Source organism: Diabrotica virgifera, chromosome 1 (genome assembly GCF_917563875.1).
Source record: "Diabrotica virgifera virgifera chromosome 1, PGI_DIABVI_V3a".
NCBI lineage: Eukaryota > Metazoa > Arthropoda > Insecta > Coleoptera > Chrysomelidae > Diabrotica > Diabrotica virgifera.
The window spans coordinates 277737023-277757634 of record NC_065443.1 but is presented as its reverse complement, the minus strand read 5'-3'; the positions used below and the strand labels follow the sequence as shown (position 1 = coordinate 277757634).

At 33.5% G+C, this 20612-nt stretch overlaps 1 protein-coding gene across 3 annotated transcripts in view; it reads left to right on the top strand.

The window, feature by feature from the left end:
- Positions 1-20612, top strand: part of LOC114327605 (ATP-dependent Clp protease ATP-binding subunit clpX-like, mitochondrial) — a 131969-nt gene that overhangs the window by 70487 nt on the left and 40870 nt on the right. For all 3 annotated transcript variants that reach the window (XM_028276277.2, XM_050642023.1, XM_028276276.2), the window contains exons 2-3: positions 4479-4707; positions 16787-16961. In XM_028276277.2, coding sequence (XP_028132078.1) covers positions 4479-4707; positions 16787-16961 — 404 coding nt within the window. The remainder of the gene's footprint in view (positions 1-4478; positions 4708-16786; positions 16962-20612) is intronic.

The window sequence follows — 20612 nt, the reverse complement described above, 5'->3', positions numbered from 1 at the left end:
TATTCATTTGTTCATATCTTCAGTTTCCGGAAAAAAAAAACAGTTTCCTCATCAAAAAATACGGAAACCAAAACCTTGCCTGCGGGTTTTTTTATTAAAATAACATAATGAAGCAATAAAAAATAATCTAATATTTACATAACTCTTCTCTTGTAGACATTAAGCCCAAGGTGAGTGGCATACCATGACCTTGTCTTCATATTTTGAATGGTATACAAGGAATATTTCAAATTTATGGTTTTAACTTTTTGTAATAATAAAATTACAGTTATACTCAGGATTTCCACAGTTTTCACTTATTTCTTCACTCAACTGTTTCCTCCAGTTTTTTTCTCTTTTGCTAGTCCTCTTCCTGTAGATTTCTTCTTCCGATTTCTTCGTCCAGTTCATCTTTGAAAGATCTTCGGGGTCTGCCCCTCTTCCTTATTTCGATCGAGCTATTATTCTACTTATCCAAGATTATCGAGATATTATTCTACTTATCCAAGATTATCGAGATATTATTCTACTTATCCAACGTTTTTTTGTTCTCTTCTGACATGTCCGTACCAAGTTAATATCTTTTGTTCTTTGTAATCTTATTATATCTGAGTTCATTCCCATTCTTTTCTTAACCTCTATGTTATTTATTCTGTCTCTTTTTGTTACTCTACAGCTTCTCCGTATTCTGTTGCTCTTATTTTGTTTTTAATTTTCTTATTCATCATCTAATTTACACAACCATAAATCTTGGTAATACTTCTTGTGATGGTGTTATGTAGGTAAATTCTTTTGTTTTTTGTTTTTATACTGATGGTCTTATCCCACATGGACCAAGAGCTAGCAACGTCGGAAAAAAAAGTATTTTAAGACAACTGGTTCTTGAATATATTATTCCCTATGCTTTCTCTAACACCGTACCGGCCATCTGGCTACTGATACAGGTTGCGTTCATTACTGCGCAGCACACTTGTACAGGTAAATATATCGAATTTAAAATGATTGTAAGACGAAAAAATTGTTTGTCATTACTTTTTAAACATTATTAGAAATATGAACCATAATTGCCAGACATAAAACATTTTTCGTCCTAAAATAATTAAAATTCAATATACAGGGTGATTGATGAGTGTGATACAGCTCAGTAGATCCGCTATAGTAATAGATAGCAATAAAAGTTAATAACAAAAATTGTAGTCAACTTTCAGTTTCACATTACGAAATTAGTTAGAATGTTACAGGGTGTTCGATAACATAGTGACAGACCAAACTTATATTTTTTTAAATGGAATACCCTATATTTTATTTTATATTTGAAATCCTCTTAACTCCCCCATCACAAAAATATAAAGGTTTGTTATGTTATATAGGGCTTTTACAAAGTTATATCCAATTTTTTATGAAAATCGTAACAAGTTCAGCTCCCTGTATAAAGTAATGGTTTATTGGTATATACAGGGTGATTCACTAAGGATGTTTAATCTCCGAGTTGTAGCTTCTAGACGCCAAAATATTAAGATTTAACCCAAATCACTTAGATAAAATGTGACTTGTTACTGAGTTACGGGGTGTTTTATTTAAAAATTTAATAACTATTTTTACCCAGTACTTTAAAACTATTTGACATATCCTTATCATACTTTGCAAAACGTGCAGTTACCGTACACCCTACTAAATGATTATAAACAAACGTCTTTTGCTACTACCAGAGGCGTACGACAAGGGACAGTGAAAGGTTTACCATTCCCAAATTCTACGCCACTGGCATAATTGTTATTTTAGCGCAATATTTCGATTCTCCAATCCTTTCTATGTAAATAATACATTCTCCATTTGTAACGTAGTAGCCACTTTACACGATGCAAGTAATTGCGAAATTTATTGCACAAGTTCTTGCAGCAAGTACTTCTGCAATAAGTTGCAACTAGCTTTCTGCAATAAAGTGATTACACGGTGCAAGTAATTGCATAAACTGACATGAAATGGACAGAAACTTTGACATACCATAAATTTTAGGTTATGTTGTTTTTATAAATTAAAAATGGAATTTTTTGAGTATAGTTATCAGATATATTAAATTAAAAATGTTAGATTATAATTTGAGAAAATTATAATATGTATTATGTATAACAAAATCAATTAATACCTAATGCAAGTATACCTATAATACGACATTCATTTACAAAAGGAAACAAGTTGTTAAATACAAAAGAAATAGAAAATAGTTTCTTTAATCCCTATGTTGCATAATTAAAGTTATCCACCAGAATAATGTTATCTGTGAAGCGTGAAATTGGTAAAAAGAAAGTTCCTCTAGTTTTGTCAAAAATTGTTTAGTTTGAAATTTACAATGACAGAATGTCAAAACAAACAGTGTAGCCTTAAAAGTTACTAAAAATATAACCAAATTGCAAAAAAAATTGCATGAAAAATAGGACATGTTCTATTTAGCTGCAACTACTTGCAGCAAGAAATTGCTGCAAGAAGTTGCAGCTTTTCTGTGCAATTCGCGTATGACACGATGCAATTTCTATTGCTGCAAGAAATTGTGCAATAAATTTCGCAATTACTTGCATCGTGTAAAGTGGCTATTAGAGTCATTAGTTTTCGAGATATTTGAAGTTGAAAATGAAAGGGCACAGCTATTTTGATTAGTGTATTGCGCTATTTCATTTTTAATTTCAAATATCTCGAAAACTAATAATGATTTTAGCGTTACGAATGAAGAGTATATTATTTACATATATAGTATTGGAGAATGTAAAAATTATGCTAAAATAGCAATTCTATCAGTGGCGTAGCATTTGAGAGGGGTCAACCATTCACTTTCCCCTGTACGCCTCTGGTAGTAGCCAGAAACGTTTATTTAACATAAATTAGTAGAGTGTATACAGTACCTACACTTTTTGACAAAGTGTGATAAGGATATTTCAAATACTTTTAAAGGAATGGGTATAATTTTTTTTTTTATTTTTAAATCAAAAATCCCTGTTACATAAATATTAACAATTTGTATCCAGTGCTTTAAAAGTATTTGACGTATCCTTATCATATTTGGCAGAAAGTGTAGATACTGTACAATCTACCAAATTATGTTAAAAAAACTTTTTTGGGTACTACCAGAGGCGTACGACAGGGGAAAGTGAATGATTGACCCTTCCCACATTCTACGCCACTGGCGGAATCACTATCTTAGTTCAATTTTTCGATTTTCCAATACTTCCTTCGTAAATAATATACTCTTCATTCGTACGGATGACATCATTAGTTCTCGAGATATTTGAAGTTAAAAATGAAAGGGCACAATACATTAATCAAAATAGCTGTGCCGTCTCATTTTCAACTTCAAATATCTCGAAAACTAACGACTTTAACGTTACGAATGGAGAATGTATTATTTACATAGAAAGGATTGGAGAATCGAAATATTGCGCTAAAATACCAATTCATCCAGTGGCGTGGAATGTGGGAAGGGTCAACCATTCACTGACCCCTGTCGTACGCCTCTGGTAGTAGCCAGAAATGTTTATTTATCATAATTTAGTAGGACGGACAGTACCTACATATTTTGCCAAGTATGACAAGAATATGTCAAATGGTTTTAAAGCACTGGGTAAAAATATTTATTAAATTTTTAAATAAAACACCCTGTAACTCAGTAAGGAGCCATATTTTATTTAAGTGGTTTGGGTTAAATCTTAATATTTTGAGGTCTAGAGTCGACAACTCAGAGATTGGACATTCTTAATGAATCACCCTGTATAATATGTAATAAGCACAACAGCAATGGTTTATTGGTGCCATATTTTTTTGTTGATTGTGAAAATTTTTAAGAATTGTTAATATTGCTAATTTTCCTTATATCGAACACAGGGTGAGTCAAAACGTAAATACATTCTTCTCTCAGAAATTTTAAATGGAGCATGCCTTTTTTAGTCTATTTTTTTGTATCTTCTTCAGTTGTTCCTTTATTTGATATTATGAAATCTAAATACTTGTACTTGTCTGTTGCTTTGATTTGTTTATCTTTGTCTATATCCAGTTGTTTTATTTCTGTATTCTCCGTTGTTAGGTATCCCTTTTTTTTAGGTTTATTTCCAGTCCATTCTTTGTTATTCCTGTTCCAGTTTTCTCATCATAAAGGTGTTCATCTTCATCTTGCGCGATCACTATTTGGTCGTCAGCAAAACTTAGGAAATATAGGTATGCGTTTCTTACTGGTATGCCCGTATCTTCGCACTTGCTTTTCCATGGTTTCGGGGGTTTTTTTTTCAGGAATATTTTGGAACAGGATAGGGGATGTCAAGCAGTCCCTTTGTCGTCTTAAATGGACTGCATAGTCTATTGCCCGTTTTGATAGCTACTTTGTTATTCTTGTAGAGTGCTTTTAGTGCTTATATCAATATTCGTGGAACTTAAATGTGTTTCATTGTAATTGCTATACATTACAACAAATTACATTTTTGATTCAATTATGTATAAATTTTTGTATGTTTTAGGAGTACTGTCTACGATCTACACCCCTGGCGTGCCACATAGTAAAGGAATATCCACTAGTATTATAGTTTTAAAAACCGCTGGTACCGGAGAACCACCATCTGGCTACAACCCACCTCCTCCTCCGTCCAAAGATGGCAGCAGTGGTAGCGGCAAAAATAAAAACACCTTGTCATGTCCTAAATGCGGGGATCCATGTACTCATGTGGAGACTTTCGTCAGTTCTACGAGGTTTGTTATTATTATTATTATTATTTATACATACATACATATTTATATAGCATCATCATCATCTAGATTTCTGCGTCCAAAGTTGAACATAGGCCTCCCCGAATTTCTTCCAGTTATGGACGATAATTTCAACGATTCTTTATCCATCATGTATGTAAGTTGCGTACCTCTGTTTCCTCTATCTGCTCGAGGACTCTACACTGTAATTATTTGGGTCCCTTAGGCCGATGCCGCAGTGCAGGAAGTTTGGTAGGATGGTGGATGGTAGATACCCGCCTGGCGACCATCCAGCTACTTATACCACGAATAATACAACGACGGTAGCCGCAGTGGCCTCCCACTACCATCTACCCATCGGGTGGTACGCCAGGCGTCTATCCACCCATATTAGTCGTGTTTGATAATCCATCCGGGTAGCGTCGCTATAAATATATTACATGTATGGAGGAAAGCGTAATAAGGGCTGTTTATAAAAGAAGAGCAATAATTTTTTGCATAATCACATTTGTAATACACCCCAGAATAAGGTTCAAGAAGTCGCCCACGAGAAAAGTGGTTCAAATTTTTTTAACAATTTTTTTTAATCAAATTGCAAAAATTATTATTTTTGGTCGGGACAAATCTTTTTTAACTTTTTTAGACCATTCTGGACAAAAAAGGTCTCTTGTAATTTTTCTCTAAAGCGATGGTTTTCGAGTTATAAGCAATTTAAAATTTGAAAAACGCGAAAATGGCCATTTTTAAGACTTAATAACTCGGTTAAAAATTATTATTATGAAAGTCAGAAAGTGACTAAATCAAAGTTTAAAGCCCCCCTACATGATCCTGAAGAAATATGTGTCATTAACGTATTAATAAGCTGTTATTTTTAAGTATTAACAATAAGCCGTAAGATCGTATTGACGCGGCTAAGTGCGAGTAAGATGCCCCATTGGACTGCCGGAATGGCATCTCTCTCGCACTCACCATAGACGGCCGCCTAATACGTGCTGGCGGTCATTATTATTACTTAAAAATAACAGCTTAGTAATAAAATATTGACAAACATTTTTTTTTTACATTATCTTCTTCTTCAGGTGCCGTCCTCGTTCCGAAGTTTGGCTATCATCAAGGCTATGCGTATTTTTGATACCGTAGATCTAAATAATTGGCAGCTGCTGCACTTGTACCAATCTCTTAAATTCTTCAACCATGAATGTTTTCTTCTGCCAATGGATCTTTTACCTATTATTTTTCCCTGAATAATTAATTGTAGTAGCTGGTACTTTTGTCCCCTCATTATATGTCCCAAGTATTGCAGTTTGCGCTTTTTAATAGTAAGCGCAAGTTCTTTTTCTTTCTGCATCCTTCGCAACACTTCCATGTTTGTCACTCTCTCTGTCCACGATATTCTCAGTATCCTGCGGTACATCCACATCTCGAATGCTTCTATTTTCCTTGTATCGACCTTTTTCAGTGTCCAAGCTTCCATTCCATAGAAAAGAACTGACAGCACGTAACATCTCATCAGGCGAATTTTAAGATTTAAACTTAGCTCTCTTCCGCATAAAACTGTTTTCATTTTGGTAAAAGTAGCTCTAGCTTTTTCTATTCTGATCTTGATTTCTTCAGAGTTGTCGTTGTTTTCATTAATCACAGTTCCCAGGTAATTATATTTTCTAACACGCTCAATTCTTTGATCATGTACGGTTATGTCAGAAAAATTTTGTGGAGATTTCGACACCATCATTATTTTTGTTTTTTTGATGTTAAGTGATAAACCGAACTTTTCGCTGCACTCTACTATTCTGTTTATCAGTGTTTGGAGATCTTCCGGGGTTTCTGCTATTAATACTGTGTCATCAGCGTATCTCAAATTGTTTATTAAAGTGCCATTTATTTTAACTCCTATATCTTGGTCAGCAAGGGCTCTGTTTATAATATCTTCTGAATATAAGTTAAACAAGGTTGGTGAAAGTATGCATCCCTGCCTTACGCCTTTTTTGATCTCGAGTTCCTCGGTTGTTTCCCGTTCTACTCTAATATTCGCCTTCTGGTTATAGTAAATATTGAAAATAATTCTGAGGTCCCTTTTATCCAAGTTTTTCTCTACCAACAGTCTGATCAGGTGTTCGTGGCGAACTTTATCGAACGCCTTGTTGTAGTCAATAAAGCACATATATATATCCTGGTTAACATCCAGGCATCTTTGGCACATGATATTAAGTGCAAATAGTGCTTCCCTTGTTCCAAGCCCGTTTCGAAACCCGAACTGAGTATCACTGATGTCAGCGTCTAGTTTTTTGTGAATTCTTGTATGTATCACTTTAAGAAATACTTTTAGTGTGTGTCCCATTAAGCTTATTGTGCGATGGTCGGTGCACAGTTTTGCGTTTGTTTTCTTTGGAATAGTCACAAAAGTTGACAGAAGCCATTCCTTAGGTATTTCTCCCGTTTTATAAATGCAGTTAAAGAGGTCAACCAAAACATTTACTGTTTCATCTTCCACAAGCTTAAGAAGTTCCGATGGAAGTCCATCTGGACCCGGTGATTTGCCATTTTTCATTGTTTTTATAGCATATAGTATTTCTTCTTTAGAGATTTTTGGTCCTTCCTCACCTTGTATGTTACCAATATCATGATCCTCTCTTTCATCGGCAAAGAGTTCTTCTATATAATTCTTCCAGGTCGTAAGCTTTTCTTGTAGGTCAGTTATTATTTGTCCATTTGCGTTGTATTGGGATGCTTCCTTTTTTGTATACCTGCCAATTCTTTTACCTTTTTATGTAGGTTAAACGCATCATGTTTTAATTGCAGTTCTTCAATTTCTTCACATTTTCTTTTGTAAAAGTTTTCTTTCGCTGACCTTATTTCATCTCTAATTTGCTTGTGTATCTCGTTGTATTTTTGTTTGCATTTTCCCTTAAACTGTCTTCGTTCCTCCATGAGACTTAAAATTTTCTGTCATCCATTCTTGTCTTTTTGTCGTATTTCCTCTGCTAAGGATATTCTGAGCGGGTTTTATTAGGGCTTCTTTTAAGTCTTGCCACTTGTTTTCCACGTGCGTGTTTGGTTCCTTTGTAGACAACATTCTTAGGTTACCATTTATCTGTTGCTTTAATTCTTCTTTGATTTTTGAGTTCTGTAAGCGGCTGGTATCTATGTAATCTGGTTTTACCCTTTGTGAAGGTTTCTTAAGTTTAATGCTTACACGCGCTATCAAGGGATTGTGGTCCGAGGAAACATCTGCGCCTGGGTACGCCTTAACCGATTTTATACCGTTTTTGTATCTTTCATTTATCAACACAAAGTCTATTTGATTCCTAACTATTTTCTGTGCGTTATGTTGAGGTGATGTCCACGTATAAAGCCTTCTTTTGGGGAGTTTAAAAAATGTGTTTGAAATAATCATATCGTTTTCTTGGCAGAACTGTAACATTCGGTCTCCTCTCTCGTTCCTTAACCCGAGACCATAATTTCCTACATATTTGCCGCTTTTTCCTTCCCCAATTTTGGAATTAAAATCACCAAGGATAATTGTGACGTCTCTTGGCTTTATAGATTTTAGAACATGGTTAATTTGTTCATAGAATTCCTCAACCTCTTCATCTGATTTTTCTGCAGTAGGAGCATAGACCTGTATGATATTAAGATTTACAGTTTTTGTATGAAGTTGAAGGAATATTACTCTATCAGACACTGGTGTAAAGTTAATAACAGACTGCATCATTTTTTTGATACAACATTACTTAAATTATATGCCATTACATTATTTACATTATATGCCATTATAATTGCCGAAGATAGTAACATTTTTTTCGCAACTTTAGAGAGAGGCATGATGTCTCCTCAGGAGTCAGTTGGATACTGACTTTATTTCACTCTTTTCACTGCGTCCAGGATGCAGCGACCCTCCACCATCCACCTTTAAAATCCACCATCCAAGCCACCATCTAGCATCCTGCAGTGCGGTATCGGCTTTAGTGTTGGAAATTTCTCGAGAATGAAAAATCGGAGAATATTCCCGATATGGAGAATTTTCTGAGAATGAACCCTATGACGCGCTTAGGGATATTGTTAATGATGAAATAGGGTATTAAAATCATGAAATTTTATACAAAATACAAAAACAACAGAGAACACAAAATTTATTTGATGAAAAAAATTAAAGTTTCTTAACAGCAAATAATGCAAGTAATGGATGTGATGATCTAATCAGAAAAAGATGTGGCATCAGATTCAGAATTTATTTCTATCATTAGCTGATCCTGGTCATCTACATTCTGCATTTCATTGTACTGATGAGAAGTTGTGGGATTTTGTTTTCCACGAGTCGCCAGCTCAGTCATGGATTGGTCTACGTCTAAAGTGGCATTTAGACGGGCTAGTTTCTGAAGCAATATGTTGTTGAAAATATATATTTGGTATGTTGCTGGCAACATTACAGCCATCTAATTAAAATATCGCCATATGACCGAGCCATGTGACCGAAATCTTGCTGGTATTTGAACACTATTGCAGTTAGTTGCTGATGCGTTGCCGATAAAGTCGAACTGTTGTGGAAAATTTTACATGTTGCTCTATATTTCCTCTTTATTTCCCGTACTCTGTTGAAATTTAATTTGGTTTTGTCAAAACATACAAAGAAAAGATGAATACGTGGTCAAATGAAATCACAATAAGGTTTATTAATGTAGTACATTTACGTCCAGAGTTGTGGAACCTGGCATACTTCTGGAACTATGAGACAAATGGAAGAGTAGTGCACCCTGAATAAATACATTAAACTCGATATAGGAGCCACCAATCGCCAAAAACTGAAGAACTTGATATTGGTATTGCGTTTCTCATGTTTTATCTTTCTTCTCTATTCTTGGCCCTATCATATTTATTAATAGTTAGAAATCACTTTTTGACATTCTATGAGTATAGGAGTCACCAGTCGCCAAAAACTGAAGAGCTTGAGATTGGTATTGCGTTTCTCATGTTTGATCTTTCTTCTCTATTCTTGGCCCTATCATATTTATTAACAGTTAGAAATCACTTTTTGACATTCTTGTAAAATTCTTAAACAAATAATTGTCTAGCATTATTTCCATAGTTAAATTCCTCCTTGTTTCGCGTTTACTTAGAAAAGTTGTATCCACATTTTCCTTTTTTCATTTTTCTTTTTTATGTATCGTCTTAGCACGATTAAGGACGCAGCAACTCTCAAGAGAATATTCTCAAGAACGAGAATATTCTGGCCGAGAATATTCTCTTCTTACATCACTAGGTCCCTGTACCGTCATTCATTCTGGCCACATGGCTCGCCCAGTTCCACTTCAGCTATACTATGGGCTCTATGGCTATGAGCTCTATGACTGTCCTTCTTCTTATTTCCTAGTTTATCACCGTGTTTCTGAGAGTCGGTCTAAGAAACGACCGCCCCATCATACTTCTTCGAGCCGCTTTGCTGTGGCTGGGTTAACGAAAGTACTTCTACGCAGTAAGTCATGACTGGAAACGCACATTGCCGATTGTCTTCTTTTTCAAGTAATTTGGATGTTGCTCTTGAAGATGTCTGATAGATCTCCATATGCGGTCCATACGATACAACCACAACACAAAGGCTATTGGACACTGCAAAGATGAGAGTATTGGAAAAAATTACAGGAAATACACTGAAAGTTCGAAAAGGGACTGAAGACAGAAGAAAATGTAACGTACTGTGTATAAACAAATTTACACTAAATAGAAAAAAAAATGTAATAACCACATGGTAGGCTATTGATTATATTCAAAATAAGAGAGCGAAAAGAAACTACAACGTTAACGGGATTTTATTGTCTCGATATAGTCAATGGACCTCTAAATTTAAAAAAACCGGGGAGTGCTACCATTTAAATGGGTGCGTTTTTGAGAATTGGGTGAATTAGTCCCTAGGCACAGGGTGAATTAGGGTGAGTGCTATGCACTTTTGGTACAAAGACGTCTACAGAAAAATGGTTCCAGATTAAATTTACTATCGAAATATTATATTTTAAAGTCAATTTAAAGAAAATATTTTTATTTACAAAAATATATTCAAAAGAAAAACAAAAAAACAACACGAAAGAAAACAATTTTGTTCTTTGCCCCATAACTTTTTTCCACGGGGATATAGGTATAGACATTGCTTCAGCAAAAAATAACTTACATTCTTTCTCTTTAAAATGACGTTTAGTAGAAGTCTCTAGGATTTATATTTTCCGAAATAGGATTTTTCAAAATTCGCCGCTCACAGCATTTGGGCCATTTTCCCCATTATTTCGCAAACATTGTTCTGTAAGTTTTTTTTTACGCATTTCTAGGTATATGCAGTAGTACATTTATTATAAAGACGAGTCAATTACCTTTAAAATGGTCTGTTGAATAAGGTTGCTTGACTATTTTGAAGCAAGTTCTGCTTTTTCAAGGTATTATACTTTTAATGATTTTTGATATTTTTTATCATTATTTTTTAAATTTCTCATTATGACTTTTTTTCTTGTACATTTAGGGATATACATTATACACATAGTTTCAAAAGTTATGCATCACCCCTCGCATTCACGATGTTTACGCTTTTATAAATCCGTATCTTTATCACATCTTTAATGGACCTTTTTTATAAAAAATAGGCCATTTTTGGTTTTTTATTTTATTTGATTACCCATTTAATTGACCTGGTTTTGCCAAGGTGTAACCATTTGAAAAATTTATTCTGGTGAAATTTTCGAAAACGTGATTAAAAATGAATCGTACTTTAATTTCTGAGTTAAACCGTATAAGAATTATCGATTTAGTTGAAGAAGGCCATTCACAGCGGTTCGTGGCGGAAAAATTGTGTGTTTCTCAGAGTGATGTCTCACGGATATGGAATAGGTTCCTGGAAACAAACTCGATACGGAGTAGAGCTCGGTCTGGTAGACCCCGAGTTACCAATGATCGACAGAATAGATATATCAGAATTTAAATCTGTAGAAATTCTTCTGTGTCTGTACCAGCCCTCCAAAGAGAATTCAGGCATTCTACAGGAGTCAGAGTATCGTTGGCTACAATAGGAAGAAGAATTTTAGACTCATGTTTGAGGAGTCGTCGACCAATAAGAATTCCTTAGCTACAACCTAGATATGTTTTGGACCGCCTCCAGTGGTCTCAAGAACACATACAGCTCCCCCAACAATTTTGGAATTTTGCGCTTTTTTAGACGAGACCAGAATCTGTTTAAATAGTGATAACCGGCTAATTCGTGTGTGGCTAGTTGTGCAGCTCTTGTTGGCTCTCGCCACATACAAATTCGCCGGTTATTACTATTTAAACAGATTCTGGTCTCGTCTGAAAAAAAGAGCAAAATTCCAAAACACTTGGGGGAGCTCTATGTGTCCTTGAGCCCACTGGAGGCAGTCCAAAACAGGTTGTAGCTGAGGAACCCTTATTGGTCGACGACTCCTCAAACCTGAGTCTAAAATTCTTCTTATTGTAGACAACGATACTCTGACAGCTGTAGCATGCCTGAATTCTATTTGGAGGGCTGGTACAGACATCGAAGAATTTCTACGGATGGAAATTCAGATTTATCTATTCTGTCGATCATTGGTAACTCGGGTCTACCAGACCGCGCTCTATTCCGTATCGAGTTTGTCACCAGGAACCTATTTCATATCCGTGAGACATCACTCTGCGAAACACCCACTCTTTCCTCCACGGACCGCTGTGATGGCCTTCTTCAACTAAATTGATAATTCTTATACGGTCCAACTCAGAAATTAAAATACGATTCATTTTTATTCACGTTTTCAAAAATTTCACCAGAATAAATTTTTTAAATGTTTACACCTTGGCAAAACCAGGTCAATTAAATGGGTAATCCAATAAAATAAAAAACCAAAAATGGTATATTTTTTATAAAAAAGGCCCATTAAATATGTGATAAAGATACGGCTTTATAAAAGCGTTAACATCGTGAATACGATGAGTGATGCATAACTTTTGAAACTATGTGGATAATAGAAAACATCATATTTTCTTTACTTTAAAATGGTGTGTTCCAAAAAAATCTAGGACTACTTTTAAAAAAGATATCCGTAGGATATCCAAGAGTATCCGTAATTTGAAACAATTTTTAAAGTTTTTTATTTTTTTTTTTCAATTAGAAGAATATAAGTGCATATTATAATATAATCTTTTTAATTCCAAATAATTTTTCTTAATAACACTTTTCGATATTGTGAAATATAAAGGTACTTTACTCCTGAGCAAATTCATATTTTTTAACATACCTCGTAGACTATTAATAAAATTTTATATCTGATGATTGCATTTTAGGTTTCACACTAGGCAGAGCATGTTATAAAGAATAACTTTTTTTCATAAAATTAATACCAACAAAGTTTTTCAACTATTGCGTGTGTATATGCCACACTTTGAAAAATCATATCTTGTTTAAAAATAGTCCTAGAATTTTTTACAGTACACCATTTTAAAGTAAAGAATATGAGCTTTCCTTTTTATTACACAATGTATATACCCAAATATACAATAAAAAAAGTTATAATGAGAAATTTAAAAATAATCTTAAAATATATCAAAAATCATTAAAAGTATAAAATTTTGAAAAACCATATCTTGCTTAAATATAGCTAGCTATACGGCCTTCTACGATAGAACATTTTAAAGGTAATTGACTTCTCTTTCTACTAAATGTACCATTGCGTATACCTAGAAATGCGTAGAAAAATGTTACAGAACAATGTTTGCGAAGTAACAAGGAAAATATCCCAAAATAGCTGTGAGTGGCGAAATTTGAAAAATCATATTTTGGAAATTGTAAATCACAGGGACTTCTACCAAACGCCATTTTAAAGAGGAAGGACGGAAGTTCTTTTTATGTGAAGCAATGCCTATACCTATATCCCCGTGGAAAATAGTTATGGGGCAAAAATCAAAATTGCTATCTTTCATGTTTTTTTCTTTTGAATATATTTTTGTAAAAAACATGTTTTTGACTTTAAAATGTGATATTTCGATAGTAAATTTAACCTGGAACAATATTCCTATAGACGTGTTTGCACTAAATGTGCATAGAACTCACCCTAGTTCGCCCTGTGCCTAGGGACTAATTCACCCCTTTCTCAAAAACGCACCCATTTAAATGGTAGCACTCCGCGGTTTTTTCAAATATAAAGGTCCATTGACTACATGAAACAATAAAACCCTGTTAACGTTGTAGTTCCTTTCCAATCACGAACATCGCAAAAACCCCTTATATTTTTTATATTCACCCGTGCCCCATCCCTTTGTCGGACACGCAGCGTTCCGCCCCTAGAGATTTAACTTAGTTACGTCATGACCTACTTATTCCCAAATTTTGGTGCACTATCTCGATCATGAGCGTCACAAAAAAATAATAAAAACCGCGACTTTGACCCCTTATTACTACCCTCGTCCCCCACTCTGGTTTCCGGACGTTGGGGAAAGTCATGTACACAACTAATTCAATATATCCACGTATAGTTTTTCCATATTACTTATCACGCACAAAATCCGCTCCCAGCTCTTAGACTATTATGGATTACCTACACCGTGGAAGGCCGACATGCTCAACCAAAAAAGAAGATGAATCTGGTGATTTTTCTAGTGACATTATTCGGTGTGAATCTGTCTTTTGAGTTTACTTCTCCGAGTTTAAAAACAAGGTATAGCCATAATCAAGTGTGCATTTCACAAAATGAAAGGAAAGTTAGTAAACTTGGATGTATACTGTAAGTTAAAAGGCCATAGGAAAATAAAAAAGAAGAAGACAATTTGAAGAGAGATAAAGAATAAATTTAAACATAAGCTATCCTTGTATTTTAAAATAACTAGTCAAATTACTTTTTTGTGTAATGTTTTAAGTGTACCCTTACCCTATATTAATAAATCCAGACTACATTGTTTTGGTAGTTTACATACAAAATATTTAGTATTCGTTAATCTGAAAGTTTTCGTATTGCTGACAACATGGTAAAGTCCTTTTCATGAGCATTTTTCAGTGCGTCACAGTTTTTCGATTTCTTTCTAACGCATTAAATTGTAGTCTGTGATTACAGACATTTATAACATTTATTCTAGTTATTCGAGTTGTCGATAGATGGCGCTATAATCGAAGAAAAAACTATTTACGAATTATATAATATATCTACGAATATAATCTGTACAATTTATAAGACTATGCAAATCAAAGAAAATACCATTTTATAAATGCAATAAACACAATTGATTTGTTTCTATGCCAAATTGCAAATAAAATGTGACAACTGTCAGATTGAACTAAAATGTCATGTTAGAATAGATGTCATAAATGTGTTTTATCACGGACTTACCTTTTTTTCTATCATTTGTGACGCACTGAAAAATGCTCATGAAAAGGACTCTATACCAGATTTGGACACCAAAATCTAGTTGTATATTAGTTGCGTTCGCGGGTACCTGAAAAAGTGAGGTTAGAAATTGTCGGCGACAATTTGTCAACCATAGATATATAATACTCTAGATTGCGCCTTACGATCTTAAAATGGGTGACGGTTGCGACAGAGATAAATGAGCCTATTTGGTCGGTAGTCTCTTTCTAATTCCAAGGGGAGTATCGACGACGTCACTATCCTACTCTGTCGTCGAGTATTTTAGATGGTTTGACAGTTCGAGCGGATGGCGACGAGAACTGGTCGTTTGTCTTCGGACGTGGATAATCCTGGTTCGAATCCCATACCAATCTTTACTTTTTTTATTTTTTATTTAATCAATATTGCGTTTATTAGATATTATTACATCTCTAAAGTAAATCTATGCAAAGAAATATATAACAAATAAGAAAAACTGTGTAGGTACCTATAGATTTTTAAAAATATAAAAGCCAATATTATTTTTTTAATAAGTTAATTGTAGAATAGTATAAAGTAATTGTTAAAAATATTCGTAAAAAATTACCAATAATTAATATCAACATAATGTACCATCGATTTATTAATTGAATCGGTCATTTCAAAAACAACACGAGTCACATATTCCTAATTTTACAGAAGAGCAAAGAAAACTAACTATTAGTCGAAAGATGGATGACATCAAAATTCAGAGTTATATTGTAGTTTTGTTCCTAATATTTTTACTAGACTGGTGTCGTTTTTGCACACAACGTTTATCTTAAAGGAGTCTATTCCTCTCAAAAAGTTAGTTTCTGAAAATTGTGGACTTTGCTGTTTTTGAAATGACCGATTCAATTATAAGTAATTAGACATTATTTTTATTTATGAAACTATTGTTACAATTTTTTAAAAAAGTAGAAGCAAAACATTCACATCATTCGAATAAGGACGAATTTATATTAATAACGAATGTCTTTTATTTTACTATGCAGTTCACAAATTATGTATTCCAATATTAACTTACTATACATACATTTATTATCTGCTAGATTTACTTAGGTCCATTTTTCAGATGTAAAAATATCTAATAAACGCAATATTGATTAAATAAAAATAAAAAAAGTAAAGTATGGGATTCGAACCACGATTATCCACGTCCGAAGACCAAAGACCATTTCCCGTCACCACCCGCTCCAACTGTCAACACATATTACTCGATAAAGTGGATATTCACGGATATTCACGTCGTCGATATTCCCCTTAAATTAAAAAGAGACTACCGACCAAATAGGCTCATTTATCTCTGTCGCAACCGTCACCCATTTTAAGATCGCAGAGCGCAATCTAGAGTATTATTTTATATCTATGTTGTCAACTGTACCCGCGAACGCACTTATTATTAGACATTCTAGGCAGTAGGCAAATGTCAAAAGCTTTTTCAACAATAGCAACACCATGTAAGCAATAATTTCTACTTTACATTTTTCACTTAACTTTAAAAATTAGTAATAGTATTAATTTTAGTACTGATTTTTATAAAAAACTAATTCTCAACTTATATATTTTAAATTAAATAATAGGTATTTAATATAATATAATAGTACAACAAAATATATTTTTTTTAATTTCGGGGTTTCCCCACATGTCAGCTGTATATTTTTGTATGTATTTTTAATAATCGGAAATTCTTGTTGCAGGTTCGTTAAATGCGAGAAATGTCATCATTTCTTCGTCGTTTTAAGCGAAGTAGATAGCAAAAAGAAGGAAGGTGTCGACGCCAAAAGTGGTCAGTACAAGAAACCTCCGCCTCATCCAAAGAAGATATACGATTACTTAAACAAGCACGTGGTCGGACAAGAACATGCTAAAAAGGTATGTAGTTTTCTAGAAAACATAGGTTTTTGATATTATTTGGATTAAAAGATCTTTATACACTGCGCGTCAGAGAAAACGGACACCCCAAAAATGGGCCATTTTTTATGTCTCCTATCTCCTAAACCTGTTGTCCGATTTTAGTGATTTTTTTAATATTCTATAGCCTTATTCTTTAACAATATCGCTGTAATAATATTGTTGCTAAATGGGTAAATTTTCATTGTATACCACTTATACCAGGTGTCCGAATCAAACTGTGTTTTTTTCTCAAAGTTCGCAACACCCTGTGGAATATTCTAGCATTTATAAAATACTGAAATTAAAACCCAATTATAGCCTTATAGTTCGGCAGATTCGTGCAAATATTATAAGAATTGTGCATTTAAAATGATAGAAGCATATAATTTGGACCACGTATTTATACTACACATATAAAGTTTTAAAATTAGATAGGACGCCATCTCAGATTTTGCCTTTTACAAAAATGGCGGGGATTCAAAATGGCAACTATACATATGCGACTAATAGCACGATAACTTTTGAACGAGACTTCAGATTTCAACCAAATTTGGTATATAGGTTCTTTTTTGATATACAGGGTGTCCCGAAAAGAATGGTCATAAATTATACCACACATTCTACGGTCAAAAATAGTTCGATTGAACCTAACTTACCTTAGTACAAATGTGCTCATAAAAAAAGTTACAGCCCTTTGAAGTTACAAAATGAAAATCGAATTTTTTCAATATATCGAAAACTATTAGAGATTTTTTATTGAAAATTGACATGTATCATTCTTATGGCAGTAACATCTTAAAACAAAATTATAGTGAAGTTTGTCCACCCCATAAAAATTTTATGGGGGTTTTGTTCCCTTAAACCCCCCCATACTTTTGTATACGTTCCAATTAATTCATTATTGTGGTATCATTAGTTAAACACAACGTTTTTAAAACTTTTTTGCCTCTTAGTATTTTTTCAATAAGCAAGTTTTTATCGAGATTCGGCTTCTTTTTTAATATATTTACATAAAAATTTTATGGGGGTTTTGTCCCTTTAAACCCCCCAAATATTTGTGTACGTTCCAATTACACTATTATTGTGATACCATTAGTTAAAAACAGTGTTTTTAAAACTTTTTTGCCTCTTACTCTTTTTTTGACAAATCACCTTTTATCGAGATATGACTTCTTTTTCAAAATATACCTAAAAATGTAAATTATAAATACATTTTCAGATTAACAGGTCTCTATAATCGTACTTAACCATCCATATACAAATATGTGGTGGATTCGACAAATATTCAAAATAGCTCGATAAACACTGGCTTATCAAAAAAGTACTAAGAGGCAAAAAAGTTTCAAAAACATTTTGTTTAACTAATGGTGTCACAATAATAATATAATTGGAAGGTACACAAAAGTTTGGGGGGGTTTAAAGGAACAAAACCCCCTTAAAATTTTTAAGGGGTGCACAAATTTCACTTTAATTTTTTTTTTAATATGTTGCTGCCATAAGAATGCCACACGTCCATTTTCAATGAAAAATCTCGAAGGGTTTTCGATATATGAAAAAAAATCGATTTTCATTTTGTAACTTCAAAGGGCTGTAACTTTTTTTGTGTGCACTATTGTATATAGGTAAGTGAGGTTCAATCAACATATTTTTGACCCCAGAATCTGTGGTATAATTTATGACCATTCTTTTCGGGACACCCTGTATAAGATCGAGGTCTTGAACCGGAAGAATCGGTTTACCAAAAGTTGTGTTTTTCCTGGTTTTTATGAAAAAATATGTTGTTTTTTTTTCAATTATTTTACCCTGTATGTATTAATTTTTCAGATACTTAGTTAATACGGCCATTAAAGAGAGCGTAAAAATATTTTTTTTTTAAATATTTTTAACTTCTTAGTTATGTTAATTGCCATTTATTAACCCGTGTTGAGCTGCCCCATTTGCAAAAATTAAAAAACAAATAGCGCTGATTTATGAGCTATTTATGAATTTTCATATTCCGCAAATTAAAAATTTTGATCTCGTTACACTGAGCAGTATTTTAATATTTTAGTGGGGGATACTTAAAAATAAGGATATTGAATCGATCTTTGCGGCAGAATTACGAGCTATTTATGAGCTCTTGAAATGATATAGTTTCGATTTTTGAGCTCACCCCCTTCACCCCCCAAACAACCCTTTAATTGATTTAACTTAAGAGAAACATGCTGAAAAAATTAAAATATATCGTATCGCGGATATAATTCCTATAGCTTATATTCTAAGAATAAACTCTTAAATCACGCGCATTTCAATTATTGAGCTACAACCCCTTCGCAAGAAAACCACCCTATCTTCCCGGCTTAAGAGAGAGAGAGTTGTACATAAAATGCATTAAATTAATTATTTGGCGACTGCATATCATTTAATAATTTATGAGCTCCCAAAATACGCGCATTTAGATTATTAAATTGCAATTCCTTATGTATAGTGCAGTCACTGTAGGTAAAAATCAACTATTACCTTCAATTTCGGTGAACCTTCATCGATTTTCACTTTTTTTAACTTCCAATCGTATAGTAAGATATTTGATCACGTGTTTAATTCTGTCCAATCAGATTAAAATTATACTGAGAATTATCTAGTGTAGAAAATTACCGATAGAATTTTTTTTAGTAGATTGTTTCTGTTTAATGGCAACCAGTTTCCTAGTTTTGACAACTGTCACATTTAAGAAAATATCCATAATATACGTATTAAAAAATGATCTTACGAATATCACACGACAGTAAGAATAAATAAGAAAATAATGCTTCATTTTTACTCAAATTTGTTGTCATTGGGCAATAGCCACTCGAGCCCTGCGGGCACTCGTGTCTATTGCCAGACAACAAATTTTCGAAAAACTGTCGCATTATTTTCAATTTATTCTCACTCTCTTGTGATATTATACCCGAAAATTGGTGAGTGGTTAGACGATACCTTATGAAACAAAGGTGACATGGTGTCACCTTGCGCCTTTACCCTGAGGGTGTATACCGCCCTTTCTCGGGGGTGAAAATTATTTTATTAAAAGTAACTCCACAAATCGATAGAAGGACAAATTATAAGCAAAATCTATAAAGTTATTAAAATAAGTCAATACTTTTTGAGTTATTAAAGATCAAAGATTTTAATTATTCGTGAAAAAAATGCATGTTTTAAAGCGGTTTTTCGTAAATCACTGAAAAACTGTAAGTTTTTACAAAAGAGTTAATAGTAGCTGAATTAGTATAGCTTATATTCTAAGGCTTCCCGGCTTAAGATAGAGTTGTACTTAAAATGAATTAAATTAATTATTTGGCGACTACATATCGTTTAATTATGAGCTCGCAAAATACACGCATTTCAATTATTGAATTGCAATTTTCTTTCTATAGTGCAGTCACTAAAGGTAAAAATCAACTATGACCTTCGATTTCGGTGAACCCCCATTCATTTTCACAACAATTGGTTAGTGGATAGAGGATACCTCAAGAAACAAAAATACCATGGTACCAACTTGCATTTTTAGTCTGGGCTAGATATCGCCCCTTCTCGGGGGTGAAAATTACTTTTTGAAAAATAACCCCAAAAATCGATAGAGGCAAATTCTAAGCAAAATTTGTTATATAA